The sequence below is a fragment of the Lissotriton vulgaris genome, chromosome 3_1, assembly GCF_964263255.1.
Source record: "Lissotriton vulgaris chromosome 3_1, aLisVul1.2, whole genome shotgun sequence".
Lineage (NCBI taxonomy): Eukaryota > Metazoa > Chordata > Amphibia > Caudata > Salamandridae > Lissotriton > Lissotriton vulgaris.
This window is the reverse complement of record NC_141689.1, coordinates 1,739,086,291-1,739,105,811: the sequence shown is the minus strand read 5'-3', so window position 1 is coordinate 1,739,105,811 and position 19,521 is coordinate 1,739,086,291. Positions and strand designations below refer to the sequence as shown.

Sequence of the window (19,521 nt, the reverse complement as noted above, 5' to 3'; positions counted from 1 at the left end):
ACATGTAATGTTGCTTTGGCCCAGTGCAGTTTGATGTCAGCCTTCAAAAAGAGACACACAAAATTCTCACGAAGACATTATTTATTAATATGTAGAGGCAGCTCAAGTTCCAGGGCACGAGACAGAAAAACCTCTTACCCAGATGACTTCTTATTGAAATGTTTGCTATACAGTTTCAGGCCGGGCGCATGACTCTTCCATTATTCATGCTTTAATCAGGAAGGCGGAACTGGGGGTGAGTGGACACTCATATTGCATCAAATGTTTGGACCTTTAATTTGCTCGCCGGCATGGATTCATGTGGGAAATTTTGAACTGAGGACTACATTTAGAAGATCTATTTACATCATATTTACTATATCCCATGGCTAATAAACAAACAGTTCTATTGTTAAACATTTGCCGACCGGGTATATGCACAACCATGTGTTTATCTCAGTTGAAGATAAGTACTTAAAGAAAATCCACCACCAAGCTGGTAAGAACTATTTAGTTACCCATTCATCAAGTATGTAAGGAAATGATTAAAGGCGAATTGGGAAAGATTGTCAATGTGACAATATATAAATGTCTGTACAATTAGGTGTTCCATCTTTCAGCGCATCGTAGTCCAGTGGTTAATCTGAAATAAGGAGGTAACACATTCTAAGTAAGTGTACTTACTTAAGAGAAACCATCAGAAAATAATACATTTGCAAACATCTCTGTGAATTGGCTGCAGGATATCCTAAACTACTTTTAAGATCAGTGAATTACATTTGAAATTTTTAATTATAAGCTAATTTGCATATTTCAATCTACCTTCTGCCTGAGATCTTTCAGTACCCAGACTTTTTAATGTTCAATGTGTCAATTCTAAAATTAAACGCTCAGAATACAAAGCAGTTTCACAGCTAGGTGTGTTCAACATTGAACACTTACATTTCTGCCATAATTGTGGCCTAAATACATTGGGCCCGATTCACAGAACTAACTTAAGACAAAATCGTAAACTTACTACCATTTTAGTATTCCCAGAAGGCACTTACTCATTGAGTAAGTGCCTTCTGTGAATACCAAAATGAGTAAGTGCCTTCTGTGACCACAAAAAGGTAGTACGTTTAGGATGTTGTCTTAAGTTAGTTCTGTGAATCGGTTCCATTATATTGATGTAGCAGAATATTTTAAAAAATGAAGATTCGAAAATGTTCTCTAAAAGCAATTAGTCATTCTGTCACTGTATAAGAGTTCCTATTTGACTGAAATAGAAGTTACTTGTAAATAGCAGTAAGTATGAAAGACTAAGTGGGAGATTTAAAAATCTGTTGCGCAGGTTTAGCATCACAAAAGTAATGCTAACTGCCATAGATTGTTTTTATTTTGCTATTTATTTTCTTTCCAGCACAAAACAAGTTTTGTGCTGGAAAGCACCCTCAAAGTAGCGAAAAGCACTGCTTTGTGTTACTTTGAGCCAAGGGGCATTACAAGGGTGGTACATGAGCGTTCACATGCAACCACCCATGCCTTTTGTCGCAAAACTGTATTTACAAAGATTTGTAAACATGGTTTTTGAGCCAAAAGTTAACGTCCCTTCAAAGGAGGTGATAACAGGAGAAATGCTTTCATTTCTCCGTGCTTTTCCGAATTTTCATGCATGTTGCACTGCGCTGCATGTATGCAAAGTGGGAGAAGCTTTGCATCGTGCATTGCATAGTATTTTATACAGGAAGGGTACCCTTACTGTACAAAACCTATGCTACACTCATGCACACACCCTAGCGCTACGCCGCTAAGGTGTATGCATGGCGCACAGCAGCTAAAATCAGCTACAGTGCAAGGGAAAGGGGAGGAGAACCATATCTCTGAAGATATGGTGCTGTCCTGCTCCCTCCCTGTCATGCAACGCAGACCAGCCTCACGGAGGGCTGCATTGCGTTGCATGACTTTTTTTAAATTCTCCCCCAATATTTATTGGTAAACATTCCAACATAGTCACAATTGTAAGATAGTTAATATGCATATCCTTTGTTAAGGCTGAAGTCTAGCTAACCACTCAAGTGTACCTGAGAGTTCGAAGGTGTTCATCAGCTCAAGGTAAGAATACATCTGGTTGTTATCTCCATCAAAAATCTGCAGAGCATCCTCCTCTGGAGCATCTTCACCAAGGACCTTCACCAGTTCTGCGTAGGTTAAATGTCCACTTGCATCTTTGTCAGCACCGTAGAAAAAGACCTGAAAGTCTAATGAGATTGGAATGTTATATGCAGTTTTTTTTTCATTTATGTTTTTATTTAGAGCTTTCGTACAGTACATCAGAGTTCAAAGATAGCGAGCAAAGACAACAGAGATATTTCTCAATAAGCCGAAAAACATAGTTAACTTTGTTGCAACACATGGCACACTTCTTACTTCAGAGAGTTACAATACAGGAGCAAATGTATAACATATAGGATAATGCGAGACTGAAGGACCTTCCCAGTCATCTGTTACAGCCAAGCTGATTCCAACATGACACACAAGAGTTTTACAGTTATGGAGCCCTGGAAGCAGACCTGAGAGACTATTGTAACAGACGTTTCCCGAACAATGGACTCCATTAATGTTACTTCAAAACAGGGGGAACACTACTGCCTTCTTCATTTTCTTTGGCAGCCCTATAAATTATACATAGCTCCCAGAAGTTCTTGGGGCGATTGTGTGGTGGGAGGGGTTCACTATAATTTTCCGTCTGCGTGGAGCAGTATACCATGACTCTCGACCAACTGTCATGGTAGGGGTCGGGCCAAGAGACCAGCATATAGCTATCCTACAACTCGCCATGAGCATCCCCATGTCTAATAAACGTCTGACTGATTTAGGTAAATGTTTAGAGTATCCCAGTAGCGCTAGTGCAGGATCTGGAGTGAGTTGCACTTTTACGATTTGCCCCAAAGTTTTGAATATTGCAGCTCAGAAATGAGTAATCTCGGGCACAACCATGCCAAATGATAGAAATCAGCCGAAGTGGCACCACACCTTTGCAGTCAGCAGTCTCCCTCTGTCCATACCTATGTAATCTTTCAGGGGTGTAGTATATTCTATTCAGAAATGTAAAGTGAATTCATCTGTGCCTGCCATTTAGTGATATGAGTTTCGTATTTTTACAACAGTACCTCCACATTCCATCATCAATATCCCTCCCCCAAGTCTGCCAGACGAGCTTTAGTATGATGGTTGGCCCGGTATTCCTGTGCCGATTTGTATAACCTGGATACCATCCACCTGGGCAGTTCTGTTTTTATCATGGCAGTGAGTGGAGCAACATCTGGTGCCTCCGCAAAACCATTCCCCAGTATTTCCCTTAGCGAGTGCCTCATTTTATGAAAATGGAATCTGTGTAGTAATGTAGCATGCTGGCCCTGTTTAATCACATCTTCCCACTTCTTAGCCACACACTCCACAAACAAATCCCCAATCTTAGTAATATTGATATCAATCAGTGCCCAAAGTTACCCCTCTGTCTGTGCATGCTGGAAGCCAACGACACCACTCCAGAGGAGCCATTGGAGTGTATAATATGACCCCAGCCTGCAACTTAGGAAGGCAGTGCCTAGCGTGCATGGTCAAATCAATTGAATCAAGTGTCCCAGTTCGACAATTCGGGGGTTTAAATAGGAGCGCTGGCATAGGAAGCACCGCTGCAACAACTTTTTCAATCTGGAGGTGAGGTGCATCTGCAGGCCATGTATTAAAAAATGAGCTTGTATGCATTGTGCAACCCTATAGTACAAATTCAGTTCTGGCGACCAAAAACCAGCCATCCAGTAAGGCAACGTTAGGATGTCCCATCGTATCCTGGCATGTTTGCCAGCCCAGGTCAGCCTGAGCAGGAGCGATGGGAGAGTGCGGAAAAAAGAACTAGGGAGAACCATTGGGATGTTAGCAAACAGTAACAAAAACCGAGGTAGTACCACCATCTTCATAATGGAGAGCCTACCCAATATTGAGAGTGGCAGGTTGAGCCAGTGCTCCACATCATCCTTCAGCTTACTGACTGCAACACCATAGTTTCCGCGGAACACTACTTCTGAATATGTGTGTACTTTGACGCCCAGGAATCTTACCGGGTCTGTGGTCCACTGCAAAGGGAACTCCGGGGTATACTGCACGGTGGCGGTAGTGAGTGGGAATTTGATTGATTTGGACCTGATGACCTTGAGACCAGACAATGCACCAAACTGAACCACCTCCTGAAGGACAGGAGACAGATTTTGTTCTGGGTCCCGTACATAAAGCAGCGTATCATCTGCGTATGTTGATATCACTAATTCATACCCCGGGCAGCGGAAACCTCTGGATCTGTGGTATTCCCTCATTGTGCAGGCCAGCGGTTCCGCAGTCAGGGCATAAAGGAGTGAGGAGAGTGGGCATCCCTGCCTCGTCCCCCTAGTTATATGTATGGTATCTGTGACCATGTCTCCTATTTTTATTCTGGCAACCAGATTTTTGTACAATACTCCCAGCATTTGCAGAAATATCCCCCCCAGGCCTATACGCGTTAAGTCATGCCCCCTGAAGGCCCATTCGACTGAGTTGATTGCCTTCTCTATATCCAGGAACACAGCCACTGCCTGCACTTCTGCTTTGATATGTTGGATTGCCCTGAATACTGTTCGTAAATTGTATGTCAAGTTCCTACAAGGAACAAAGCAGGCCAATTCCGGTGCCACCAGCAATGGGACAAGTGGGGTGGGGCGATTCGCCAATACTTTAGCATACAGTTTTGTATCGACATTCAGCACTTTCTTTCTCAATATATTCATCTTGATATTTTGTGCACTCAGTATTTTTGACATTGATATTCTATTAGTGAACCATATGGGCACAGGTGGCAATATTTCATTTTTCAACTTTGAGTGGAATGTTACGCCATTTATTTTCCTATTGGGGTGGCTTTGTCAAGAGGTAGTGACATACAGTTTTTTAGTACAGTGGAACCGGTGAACAACATTTTATTTATTTGATAGCTGCATGCAGCAACATTTTCTTAGTGTTTTCATAGTTCTCTACTTTGAGGAGCAATCATTATTTTTTTATTACTCAATTACATAGCTGCAACTATGTGCTTGTAGTTGGTATTTGTTCTCAAATTACCCGGTTTATATTTTCATTTTGATAGCTTCTAACCTGCTGCAATTAGAAGACATTTAATTTAGGCTAGAAATTGAAATGAAAAATCTAAATTGTGGCCTCTGTATGCAGTTTGATTGTAATGCTCTTTTTGCAGTATGATGCACACATTATTTATTGACTTGACAAAACCCCTTGCACCCTTCTGCATGTCCTTCCTTCCAGCCCCACTTTCCCTGAGTGTGCTCTGTGGACTTCCTCCCTTATCTCTTTCCCTCACTAAACATGCAATCTCCATTTGCTCCTTTTTTACCACATGATACACGTGAAATTCTACCCAACGTTTGAGTGTCCTCCTCATCAGTACATGTAAGCATCCCTGAGGAGCTGATGCTCACTCAATACATACTACTCAGGCTAAAGCCTCCACACACCTCAAGCTCCCCTCACCCACTGGCGTGGTTATGTCCCCATCCATCTCTTCTTGTTAGATCTACCCATCATCTGGATGTTAGTAGCATGCGAACTACATATACATCCTTGGACCGATTTCAGGAAAACATCCCATTGAAAACCTGGGGGCATATTATCAAGGGGGTTTATCTCCGCCTTTTTGGCTTTAAAAGCCAAGAAAGCGGAGATTAAATTATCTCCCTATTACCAAGCTGTCGCTAACACCAGTTAGCGACAGCTAGTAGGAGATAGCGACCATCTTGGGCCCCGCTTTGCATGTCAGTGAAATTTATCACTAATGACATGCAAAGTGGGCGTGCCATGATGTTAGAGACTGGAAACAGTCGCTAACATCGCTATCTCCTATTACCCACTTTTGGAGATATTCGCGCTAAGCGCGAATATCTCCAAAAGCTAACACCTGCCCCTGAGCAGTTCTTAGCCATGTTATCCAATGGTAGGTGGATAACATGGCTAAGAGCATTAGCTCGGTAATGCATGAATATCGCGTCTTTTCTGCGATATTCATGCATTTCGGCCGATTTTTATCGCTTAGGAGATAAACCTTGATAATAGCAAGGTTCCTAAGCGATAAAAATCGCCGCAGCTCGGCGATAAAAATATTGCCGCTAAGCCAACATTGCGATAATTGTCGCTAGTTGTTGGTAATATGCCCCCTGGTGTGTTCAATGACCTGCATACATAGGAATTCCAAGAACATTCAGGCACATTTGCTAGCTTTTTGCCTTCCATTCCCAGTTACTATACTAAGGGATCACAATGGGTGTTTTGGGTGGGGAAGGGGTGATAGATATTACAGGTCCCTTTTGTAGCTTCAAATCAACACTGTAATTTTAAACAAAAAAACTTTAGATGCTCATGTAAAGAATGCTAGAAATTTATACCAACACATATTAGTTAGTAACACTATTTTGCACACTAGTTTGCAATAATACTGGGAATGATGACTTAGAAGAGTTCTGTGGCTCTGTGGCCCTGCTAAATGAGGTACGTGTGGTGTTTGCCTGTGCATCCATCTGAGGCCCAGGCTTTTGTGATTTCAGCTTAGATTAAAAGAAGTTGCTTTTGTGGGAAGACAGCTATGGCAGCTGTACTCCTTGCTGCACTGTACAGCAAGGCTGATTAGAGGAGGGTCCTCGTGTGCATCCTTATGGCTGGGAAGATTTTCTGGGGTGTTGGAGTTGCCCCCTCAGCCTCGGCCTACAGGCAGAGCATTTTACCCAAGTATCCTTTGTCCTACAGCGTTCCAGCTAAAAGAAAATTGCATTGAAATGATGCTGCACATCTCACTGACTGTGACTGACATACTATGCAAGGAATTCGCTTTTATTTGCTACTACTGCACTTCGTGGTGGGTGCCTGGTGCCACTGATGTACCCGCTTCATTTGTTAACAGCATGATCGGAAAGTATAAATGAATAGGCAGCACCCATTAAAGAAGATAAAGCAATAAACAAGAGCTAGAATATCATAGGTAGATTTTTACCTTTTATCTGTTGATTTTAACATTCCCAACGCTCTCATTTAATTAAAAATACAAATGCATAATGAATACAGCTATGTGTCACTACACTGAGATTCAACGTATGTCTCCAACGTTATGAAAATATTTAAAGTAGCCTATGGCTGCCATCTATGGAGATACAAGCTATCTTTGGATATGCAAACCAGGTGGATATGAGGTCAATTCTCTGCCAGTTAGAAACAGACTAGGAACCAGCCAACGCATAATCTGTAAACCACTCTGTAGTACGGAAACATTTCAAGATACAGCCTGGTTCGCAATATTCAGTGGTTTAACAGTCAGAAGTACAGAGTACATAAAAGTATATAGATTTTCTAAAATATGTAAGGGACTCAGAAACCCATGATAACAATTTTTTGGGAAAAAGTCATGACTACTCTCCTAAAGTATTAATAAAATTATGGGAAGCAATCAGAATTCCTTTGCATACCCTAGCCTCTCCTGGAACCTGGCTGTTGTCTGCCTGACTGGGAACCTAAAACTGCCAACAGCCATAAATTGTCGTCGGCTATACCATTCTTTGTATCAGAAATACTATTTCACACTAACATTTTCACCAGTCTTCTTTTATAATTAGCTTTTTAGGCCAGATGCAACAGTAAGAAATATCTCAGGACTTCAGGCCCAATTCCAGTGCCTTCCAGGAACAGGACCTTACCTACACCCTAACTTTGTACTTTTTATTTTATTATGAATATCGTAGATTTTCAAACTTTGTCCTGCCAAAAACTCTTCTTCCAATGAAGTTGTTGACTTTCCTTCTTCACTTGCTCCTCCCAAACGTTATAATATTAGATTTAGTCTTACTCATATGATATGGTTTAACAGTCACCATTTGGGGGTCTAAGTGTTTTTAGTGTATGCAGTAGAATTATTGAATCATCTGCATAGACAAGTTCCTATTCTTGGGATATCCGAAGAGGCCTTCAGTACTTCAGAGTTTTTATCTATGCAGTATGAAAATAAATTGGGAAACAAAAAGCAGTTTTTCTCCATTTGAAGTCTTAAAATGTGCCCTTCTAATTTAATTTCACCTGGGTCCAAGTATTAGTATACAGGGCACGAATAATTTACAGGAACAGTTCATATATTCCCAACCTCTTTAACTCACCCACACCCCCTGGTCTTGCTTTGTCGACCTGGAAGAAGGTTGGAGTGAAATCTAAACAAGCATTGGCATAGCCAATAGGTCTCGCTTTTGGGACCTTATAAGTATTTAGTTATGCAGCACAACATCCTTGGTGCAACAACATTAACTGTTGCATGGTTAAACACTTATAAGGTCCCAAAGGCGAGACCTATGCTTGTTGTGCATGAAAATAGTGCTAGGTGAGTGTGTGTAAGAAACAGAAAAAGGGCTGCAACTTAAAGAATGCGTCCATCCTCTGTGCAGCATGCTGGTACCAGTGCGTTTCACACCACTAAAGGTAGGCAAGTGAAAGGGCATTAAAAAGGCAACTCACAGCTAATATTCCCTACATCCTTTTTGCAGTGCCATATCCCTACAGATCAGCGTAGTTCTGAAGTTGCTCTAAAGTTGCATTATTAAAGGGTCAATGTGCAAAACATTGAGTGTTGCCTCCAGGTACTTGTTTCAAAACCAGAAGAGTGGCGGGGGGCTCCATTGAAGCTTAGGTACTCGCAAGGCAGTCTGTGAAATGTTACTGTTTCACAAGCAATGCTACACTGCAAGGGATTAAACTGATGGCAAAACAGTAACTGCCTGCTATAGCAATCGATACCTTGAAACTTCTCACATGGGAAGAGTAAAGGGTAACTGGGAAGAGCTGGTTACACTTTCATATGCCAGAGGACGCCGCTCAAACCTGTCCTGCCTAGGATTTCCAAACAAAGGCTACAATTACAAAAGCTTTGGGGCTTCTCAAATATTTGGACATTATCTGTCAATTCCACTTTAAAAACAAGAGGTAGTAGGTGAAACTCAAGTTGCAGTGTTACTTTCACAGTCTATGTTCCCACAAGGGTCTGCGTATTGGCGTATTGGCGTCATTTGCTGCTCGCTCTCGATGGCTTTGTGCTGGGGTGTAAAGGGTTAAAGCGTGCTCTGACACCGAAGTCTGGCCGGAGCATACAATACTAAAAGATAAGGTGGCCATAAAGCGTGCAATGTAAGCAAACAGTAACATGAGCTGGGTCCATGGAACCAATGAAACCAGGAACAAGCACCAGAAAATGTCTACTGTCTGAGGCGGCATTGGCTTAGACGGGAGTGAATTGCTTCTTGAAGAATTCACATCAGATGCTTCTGAAGTTAAGAATAACAAGCTAACGAGGAGGGAGTGGGAGAAGGGAGGAGGAAGAAAGGAGGGGATAGTGAGAGCAGACAGCAAAGGGGTAGAAAGCATGATTCACGCGCAGGAAGGCTTAATGAGCCATGACAGAAAGCAGATGGCGGCTGCGCACGTGACCCTCACATGCACGCAAGCTTTAGGCCACCAAAAGCCTCTGGTGGCAATTTTAAAAGCCACTTACTAAATGTCTCGAAGAGACAGAATGCGCTGTCTCAGACGAGACCTAAAAGGGCACATGCACAGCCAAATGCTTCAGTCTTTTTCATTTCTGTAGCAGGTTTTGGAGGATGAAGAGCTGGTTGATAGTTAGGATCTCAGCAAGAAACCCACCCTGACATGTGTTGATCCAAGACAGCATGTCCGTCAAAATGACATTACAGAGGACCTTGAGGTCACACTCAATAGGGCCGACTGATTGATATGATAACGTTTCACTTGTTGGCTATTTTGGTGTCAAAGGGGATTATGGAGCTCAGAAACCGGGGTTCAGGGAAATAGTTGTGTGCTGCAAACATAGTTATATTTATAGGACCTGCAAGTACTTGTGAAGGACCAGGTTAATTTAATTCAGCAAGCCTAACAAGAAAGACCCAGGGGGAATAGGGGCAAGGACGCCAAGATGACCAGAATCCGATGAATACTAAGAGAGACAAATCAATCGGTGTGCCACTGAATTCCGAGCCAACTGTAGTCGATTGGCCAAATAAGCTGGAATATCAAGATACAGCATGCTACTGTAGTTCAGTTATCTGCCTGTGACTATCTAGATTAATTTAAACCAATGAGAGAAGGAACGTAATGGTACAGTTTTTCTAAGTATACTCAGGTGCAAATAACAATTTTTGAAGATCTCGTTAATCTGGGGCAAGTTACAGGCTTGTCACAAACAAGGCCAAGGTTATGAACAGTAAAACAGGAGTAGGTGAAGGTCCAGGATAGCAGACCACCAGTAATTTGAAAAAGTACAATGAAGACATCTGTCGTATTGGACAAGTCAATATCTAATCTTTTTGAACAGCCTGCCATGGCAGCCGAACATTTTGTAGCAACACCACCCTGATCTGTGAGAATTTGTGACCAATCAAGGATAGAGACCAGAAAACCCTCATAGCCATGCGTGCAGTGGAACCCTTACTGAGAAGGGAAGAGAATTGATGGTTCTCTTCCTTTTTACCTACAAGGGGGAGCAGGAAGATATACCAATGTCTACAAAAAAACTGCTGTGTCAGCAAGAGTTTTTTCAGCAAGCCAAGTGTTGGTTTTTAGTCATTAGAAACAGAGGCACATCTGAAGGGCTGATTAAAAACATCTTTTATAAAAGGGTAAAGCATGTCTGCAGCTGGTGCATGAACTGAGCTAGACATACATCCAGGGAAAGGCTCTGATTTAACCAACAGAGCAGTTCCCTTAGTAACGGCGTAACTGGAATCAGGTGAAATCAATAAACAAAGTGGGAGTAATGGAAGAAGTAGAAACAGGTTGTAATATACTCAGGTTTGTACATATGTTCCTTTACTCCTCTGTATCTAGCTGCTCAGCCAGTGTGAGTGATTCAGGTAGAATGTTAGTGTGATTGACATGGATGGAATGCTTGGGTGCCTGGTGTGAGTGTTGTCAGCTGGGAGATGGGCTGAGCAGCTAGTAGGCTGCTCCTGGGTGGGTGCTTGTTCCAGATCTTTTCTTCCTGTTATCTTACTTATGGATGTAATAAACCTACTACTTATCTCAGCTACGTCTGCCTCAGCTACATTATTATCTGAAAACATGGACTAGCACACTACACATTTTTGGCTACGATCTTAAGGAGACATTCCTGCGCTCAACGTGCCCTCTAACAGGAGTTGGGACTATCCAGTAACAAATGTGGAACAAGCAACTAGAAACTCAAGAAAAAGGGACCTCTAATAGCATGCAATGTAGCCCCACCAGTGTCCACTACACCGGACAGCCCCAGCCCAGGTGGGCTGTGTTGTCTTCTCTGTGTGTACATCACCTGGTGCTTCATCAGCAAAGCTGCCTGTGTAAAGCAGAAGAAGATTTGTCCCAGCTAATGCCGACATGCCGCTACAATCGTCTACAGGGCATCCTGAACCAAGGTATTCAGTGACTGACTTTGCTTTTGCCCTAGTGTGAAGTGTTTCTGTTTTACTTAAGACTTTGTATGCAAGTTCAACACTCTTGTCAGTATTCTACTACCTTTTTATTTGGATGTGTGACATTGTTTTTCTTAGCGCTCCATCATACTGGCGCTGCACTGGTGTGAACTTTATTTGTGTCTATTTTACCTTCTGGCGTTTTCAAAGAGCGAAGGCTGGTCTGAATTACAAAATCATTGTGTACACTGTCACCAATGTGAAGATTTTATCCCTCTTAAAATGCATGTTGTAGACTCTACCGCGAGGGCTGTTAAGGATGACAGTTGTACTGTGCCTTCAAATTCAAAGACGGCTCACGCACCTTACTGTGTCAATGGTGTCGCGTGGAGCCGCTCCAGAACCTCTCATGACGTGCCAAGATCTTCTATGCTGCCCATGACGTTCTTCAGCAGGAGCGCGCCATGAGCCACTCGCAATATGTCTCCTGTGCATCCCGCCATCTTGGAATTGGCGGATCCAGGGATTTTACCTTGCCTATTATCGTCTGCTGACCGTTCCCTCCAGTAACCTTCCAACCATTGTTCAACAAATAAAGTTTTATTAAAGGAATGGTTCGTCATTAGCAGCGTCGCGATGTAGTATTTCCTTTTCAACATGGGGTTTGCTGTTCTACCCCTGATCTGCTTCAACGCTTGAGTAGTGTCTTCTTCCTTCAAGTCGCTCAACACTCGACACAGGATTTTGTCTCTATTGCCTCTCTTCAGCTTCAACGTTTGGTTAGCAAGTCCTTCTCTTCCAGTCGCCGAACTTTGCATACATTCTTTGCGGTGAGTTTTTTTTTGTTGCCTATGTGCCCCGGATCATTTTCATCTTTGGTGGGCATGATGTCTGCTGCCAAGTACTTTGATCTGCTGCCAAGCAATTTGTTTGTTTCAAGACTTGTTGTTCTCTGGTCCTCAGTGGGCACTGTTTTGTTTGCAAAGTACACTCTGGTGGTACGTCACAAACTGTATCACGCCTGTCTATCATCTCGGTGACAGGCACACCTTTGTCAGTTCTTACGATTAGCTTGCTGTTTTTTTTTTACTGTACATTTAAAATGGTTGTGTTTGCGCACATTCACAAAATGCTTTGTATTCTAAAGTCATGTTATGTTTATGCTGAATACCACTACTGGGTTCTCTCACCTTCACGACTGTACTACAGTGATGTGTTTCATGCATGTTTTAATTACAGTTCAAAATCCCTGTTTGAGGGATGGGAGTGTGTTTAAGTCCCATGTCCCCTCTTTCACAGATTGGGTCAAGGATTTTTTTCTCTTGTCATGTTTAAGATGGGTGTCAGCCCCATTTCAAGGTCATTTCACCACGCCTCTTTGCTGTTAACCTTCATTCTTAGGTTATGGGGTGATAATCCCCTTTCTACACTTGTTGGACACTTCATGTACAACATTTGTGTGTAAGTCACCCTGCGGTGAATTTTCTCTTGTGTCCAGTGTGTAATCCGCCCTGTGCCTCACTTTTCATTGTCGTGTGTAAGTCACCCTGTGCATCACGTTCTCTTGTGTGTAGTCGTCCTGCGGCTCACTTTGTCTTGTGTGTGTAAGTCGCCCGGCGCATCACCTTGTACTTTTAAGTTGTCTTGTGTGTGTAAGTCACCCTGTGCTTCACCTTGACATTATGTGTGCATTCGCCACATTGTGCTGCACCTTTTCGTGCTGCCTGTGTTCTTGGGTTTTTGTCCCATGTTATGGGTTAACCCCATATTTACACAGTCTGTCACATGAGGGGTGGCGTGCAGGGTTTCTTTTCCCTTTGTCACAGTCTCCTTTTGTGAGGACCTTCTCTTCACATTAGGTCATGCTCACTTGTTGTGTGTGAGTTCTTCTTTCACTTTTTACCTTTTCCTTGTTCACCATTAAAGGAGGAGGATGGAATTAGTGTTTTCTATCTCTTTCTTCCTTCTTTCCTTCCATGTTTGTCTGTTTTCCCTCTTGCGATGTGGTCTCACCTTCATCCCTCGGTTTATGGACTTCTTGCTACTATTGTAAATTTACTGTGTATAGTTTTCTCTCTTCATTGTTATTTTCTCTTTTGTTTTTCATTTCGAGAGGAAGAGGATACTGTAATATCCTCAGGTTTGTACATATATTCCTTTACTCCTCTGTATCTAGCTGCTCAGCCAGTGTGAGTGTTCCGGGTAGAATGTTAGTGTGATTGACATGGATGGAATGCTTGGGTGCCAGGTGTGAGTGTTGTCAGATGGGAGATGGGCTGAGCAGTTAGTAGGCTGCTCCTGGGTGGGCTGCTTGTTCCAGATCTCTGCTTCCTGTTATCTTACTTATGGATGTAATAAACCTACTACTTATCTCAGCTACGTCTGCCTCGGCTACATTATTATCTGAACACGTGGACTAGCATACTACACAGGTACTATAGAAAGAGTCGCTTTCCTTGAAGTAGATTACAGAGGAGCTTGGATGAGAGTATTTATTGTTGATGAAAAACCTGAGAAAGCTTTGCCGAGAGTGCTAGACGAAGAGATTGTGGGTGTTCAGCAAACGGGGGTTGAAAAACCCTTCGATTATGTTGAACACTTGCCTAGTTGAGTTAATGGCTGAGTTAATGTGATCTGAGGAGAACCAGGAACGAGTCTGTTTATTTTATTTTTGTAAATTATAAGCGTAGAAGGGCTTAAGGGTAGAATAATAGAGATTTCTTAGCTGTGCAAAAATAGTCTGAGTAATATACCCATTCGTAGGCGAGCCTAACATGCAGCCCAGTACCGTGACAATGCCTGCAGTACGTTCCTGCAAGATGTGGCATGCATGCCACACCGAGCAGGAACTGGGATGCAAGTACAAGGGGGCACAACATGTGCCCCGCATCCACCACCAGGCCCAAATCCAGCAGGGGGACCTGTTCGGACCCCCTTAGTTGACTCTCTTCCACCCTTTTCATGGCTGGCTCACCGCCATGAAAAGGACAGTGAAAGGCAACTCAGAATATGCCAGGAGTGCCAGCAGCAGCACTGCCAGCATATTGTGCTGGTTTCAGACCACTGGCCCAGCAGGATCATTGATCCAGGTGGAGCCGGCAGTCTTGTGGCAGTCCAACTGCCACACTCGTAATTCTGCAGGCGGGCCCACACTGTGATGGTGGCCAGACCATCACCGCGAGTTAGGCGATCTTATGGACAGGCATACTTGAATCAGGCCCTAAGACTGTAAGGCCGAGGGCACCCAATCTGAATGAGAGGGGCAGCACTGCATGTGCTTGAAACTTGTCTTCCACCTGCCAGAACTGGACCTTAAACCCTGTTTACGGTAGCCCTGCACCCGTGAAAATGTATACCTGCATATGTGAGATTATAATATTTGGTTTTGAGTGCATTTACATATTTTCTTTTCATCAAAGATGAGCATTGGGTCTCGCTATCGGTCATTGCAATGCTGGGTGATTGTTGAGTTTTGAGAAGCCTGTGACTGCTCTCCATCACTACCACTGAGAGTCAGGAGCCTAAAAGGTTGTACTTGGCCCAGACATTGGAGGCATAGAAGGACAGGCTCCCGGACACCACAGGCTAACAGCCCCAGACCCCACAGCTGTGAGGACTAATGGCCTGTTTGTCCTGTGACCCCAATTGGGTCCAATTGTGAGACTAATTTCAAGGCATCACTTTCAGTCAACCAGCAGTGTACTTAGAAGCGATGAATGATGGAGACAAATGTAGGCTTCCTAGGGAAGTTAATTTGTGTTGAGACCGCGAAAAAAGTACTGTGGGTTCTCAGACGAGGGGAAATTGGCGAATAATGTCTCAGCATGTGACAGCTATCCTCGGAGCGAATGTGAAGCTCAGGCAACTTAATGTTAATGTATGACCACAAATCAGGATTTAGAAATGAGACATAGAGAAGACATAAGAGAGAGGTGAAGAGAGGATGGAGAAAGAGTGCCACAGAGATAACAGAAGTAAGAGAGACAGGCAGCGAGAGAGGGAAATGGAGAGACAACAGCGGGAGAAGGCAGGAGAGAGTGCGCTTAGTTGGACTTATTTGGGTTATTCGGCTCCCATCTTTGGGAGGGATTGGCAGCATTTCTGCAACTTTTTACTTCAATGCTTCAATGCTGGTTCATTAATAATGGTAGTGGCAAACAACTGCTGCTGCATTTTCATCCCTAAAGCCTTCAAGAGCTGAGCTCAGCCTAGCTGTCAAGTGAATGCAGAGCATCTTAAAGTGTCTTCACTGTCAGTGCTTGGGTGGAGATCTCGGAAGCCATTAGGCACAATAGGACCCCACAGAACTTACACCTCACCTGCTCTGCACTTGCAAGCAGAGGGGACTATTAACTGTGTACAATAAACATAAGGTTGCACATTAAACATATTCACCAAGACATTACACATATGCACCGCTGTGCTCGCAGTACTTTTTAGAGATTCACAAAGCCATTTGCATGTGTATGGTAACGTTACACGTGAAATGGCATTTATTATGGATGTAAAGCCAAGCGTATCATTCACAAGACGTCGCTTTACACCTTCAAAAAGATGTAGTCACGACCACTTTTTGATGAGAGTAAATCTTCTGTTGACAAGTATACCAAGGTGTCATTCCAGCGTGGAAATTTCGAGAAAAGGTGTAAACAGTAAACCAACTTGTTTGTGGATATTCACACTATTGTACTACCCATTCCCAGCTTGGAAACAGTCAGAGATTTATTGGGTTAAAGGCAAAAAAGGTTCAAATTACAACTGAATTGTGTAAGACACTTTCACGTTGGTAAATTACGTCCATACACATCTGCAGAAAGACCTTCGCCTTGACGTATAGAGGCATTCACAGATATTTTCCTGGGGTGACATTGGCATCCAGAGACTTATTTTGACAGGCTGCACTTTGTCCTCTCCCTTCTCTGTCATCCTCATGGCTGTATACCCTGAAAAAAGCGGTACATCTGGGGCCTCTTTGTGATGTGCTCTGTTAACTCAGGGCAGTGCAAAACGCCTCTTTATATATAAAGTGAATTCATTTACCCTGATGTTTCTCAGAATTAGTCAATAATTTTGATAGTTCAGAACAGAAACACAAAAGGGGGAGGAGAACAGTGCACATTGCGAGGCTGTGATCTTTCCCATCCATGTGCAACAGCTTGTTTTCCTCTACCTATACACACTAGAACATATCATTTGGACTTTCCTTGATCCTTCTCTTCTGCCATCTTGATAGCAAATGTCTAAGCATTTCAGGTGATCTCCAGTCTTTGGGGCTAGTTGGGAATTCTGGTATATTACATTACAGTAGGAGCAGACATCTTTTGTCTTGCAGATGCAGTGAACCCCCCCCCGGCATATGTATCACAAATTCCTCCCCCTTCGAGGGACCATTGTGCTTATTGCCTGCAACTTCTGATTCCGCTCTAGGAGCTTGGGTAGTTTTGATTTGACATCTGCTCCCTACAAAGGAGTCTCCACAATGCCACAATGAAAAAAACTGACAAGATTCCACATGACTGCTTCCAAGAACATGATGGGGCATATTATCAAGGGGGTTTATCTCCGCTTTTTTGGCTTTAAAAGCCAAGAAAGCGGAGATAAAGTTATCTCCCTATTACCTAGCTGTCGCTAACACCAGTTAGCGACAGCTAGTAGGAGATAGCGACCATTTTGGGCCCCACTTTGCATGTCAGAGAAATTTATCACTAATGACATGCAAAGTGGGCGTGCTAAGATGTTAGCGACTGGAAACCGTCGCTAACATCGCTATCTCCTATTACCGACTTTTGGAGATATTCTCGCTAAGCGCAAATATCTCCAAAATCTAACACCTGCCCTGAGCAGTTCTTAGCCATGTTATCCAATGGGAGGTGGATAACATGGCTAATATCGCTGACTTTTCAGTGATATTCATGCAATGCGGCCGATTTTTATCGCATTTGCGATAAACCTTGGTAATGCCACAGGTCGGCGATAAATTCTTGTCTCTAACCAAGCAATAGCGATAATTATCGCTATTGCTTGGTAATATGCCCCATGATGTCTCTTGCTGAGTACAAGTGCTTTGAAGGAGGCTCACTACAGACGAGTCCCCTCTATAAAATGCCTCGCTTTTCAGGGAATCAGATTTTATGATGTTCAAGAGATCTGAAATCCGCTCTGTCAAGGACTTCTGTCTTACACATTCTCCAGCGTCCGTGACTAAAGTCAACCTCCACATCTCATTCGCCTCAAATACTAGTAACTCTGGCACCACGCATGCTGCATGAAGTACAATACATGCATATATTAATATTCATATTATTTTATAGCCAAAGAAGTTAAATCATAATTGCCTTAAAAGGTCTTGTGAGTTACATAGAACATATTATGCTTCATGTTCCAGTTCAAGTGAGACAAGCCTTGGCGGAGACACAGAGCCTGATTCTGGGTCCGTACTTGGCATCTGTCAGGTGCAATTTTCCAAGTGGGGAATAGATGAGTGGGAAAATGTAACAAGTGTAAATATAAAGGGTCACTTATAAGTTGTGATTTGAAAAACGAAGGGGCTTATTACGATGCCAGACGGACGTCGCAGATATGGCTCCGACCAACTGCCTTTTCTGTATGGATGCTGTGGTTGGAAACCGGCCGTAGCACAAGCTCCCATATAAAAAAGGGAGTTTGTGTTCATCCCTCCACTGCGTGCAGGCACCTCCCTGTGCCTACGACGCGGTGCAGGAATGAACAGGGGTGTCCCCTCAGCCCCTAACTGGAGGCTGCTGGCTGAAGGGGGCCCTGCTAGGGTCCCCCAGAGTCGCTTTCCAATAGAGTTTCCATGTCGGACAGCCCAGCATTGAAATCCTGCGGTAAAATGACATCGCAATCCGGGTGGTGTAAAACTCCTCCAATATGGATTACAAGCTGGTTCTGACTGGCAGACGGAAAGCCAGTGAAATGTCCAGCCGGTTTTAAAACCAACAGCCTTCATTGTAATGTTATTCAGAAAAGGGGGTAGTTTAGTCTGCCCTGTTCCCATGATGCACTGGGCCAGGGACAGACTGATTTGCATATAGCCAGGTTCTGAGCTGGGATGGTGCAGTGAGATAAATAACAGTGATGGATCAAGCCCTGATCTTTGGACAGGGTAAGAGTGGTCTGCTTAATTCAGACACTCTGTTCATCACTACCCCCTTTTCTGAAACGTTTTTGGCCACTATAGGTGTGGCAGGGTATACTCAGACATGAGTCTCTTTCTCACTGCACCATCAGGATTCAAGCAAGCCGGGCCGAAGAAGGCTGAAATGCCAGAAACCGGTCCCCGGTAGCTTGTCTCCTTTCTGGTGAAGAATTGGCTTGGTAGTTTAGTCTGCCCTGTTCCCATGATGCACTGGGCCAGGGACAGACTGATTTTCATATAGCCAGGTTCTGAGCTGGGATGGTGCAGTGAGATAAATGACGGTGATGGATCAAGCACTGATCTTTGGACTGGGTAAGAGTGGTCTGCTTAATTCAGACACTCTGTTCATCACCACCCCCTTTTCTGAAACGTTCATTGTAATGTGGCTGTCGGAATTGAAACCGACGACCTCAGTTGGAAATCCTCCGACATAAGGTTGGAGGCTTTCTGAAAGAGATTGTAATTGGCCTCTAAATATTCATGAAAGCAATATTGCGCTAGAGGTAGACGTAGTTGGCAGGCTAATGTCTAATCATTTGAAGACGCCAAGTTAAGTGCAATAATATATCTAGGAAGCATCTGTTTTTCAAAAAATTGGCACTTGCATGTGCTGCTCATTTGGGTTGGTTGTAGCATAAACCAAAGTGCTCACCTGCATGATTCTTTATGAATGGAATTTTTATTTTGTGCTTCACTTCAGCAGGAGGATGTGTTGTCCCAACAGTGGTCAGGTTTTCTTTGAGGGTCGACCCTTCTGCTGCATGAAAAGAAGTCAAAGTTGACATAAAAGATAGACCTAGACAAAAACACTGCAAACACTGAAGATTTCAAGAAGCAAGATGTGCCTGGAAGATTCTCAAAAACAAGCAA

At 43.3% G+C, this 19,521-nt stretch overlaps 1 protein-coding gene across 1 annotated transcript in view; it reads right to left on the bottom strand.

The window, feature by feature from the left end:
- Positions 1–63: 63 nt before the first annotated feature.
- LOC147728381 (uncharacterized) overlaps positions 64–19,521 on the bottom strand; it is a 301,676-nt gene continuing 282,218 nt past the window's right edge. Inside the window, exons 8-10 of the mRNA XM_086962165.1 lie at positions 19,304–19,408; positions 2,043–2,219; positions 64–622 (exon numbers count right to left, since the gene is read on the bottom strand). Of these exons, the coding sequence (XP_086818291.1) occupies positions 618–622; positions 2,043–2,219; positions 19,304–19,408 (287 nt within the window). The 3' untranslated portion in view covers positions 64–617. The remainder of the gene's footprint in view (positions 623–2,042; positions 2,220–19,303; positions 19,409–19,521) is intronic.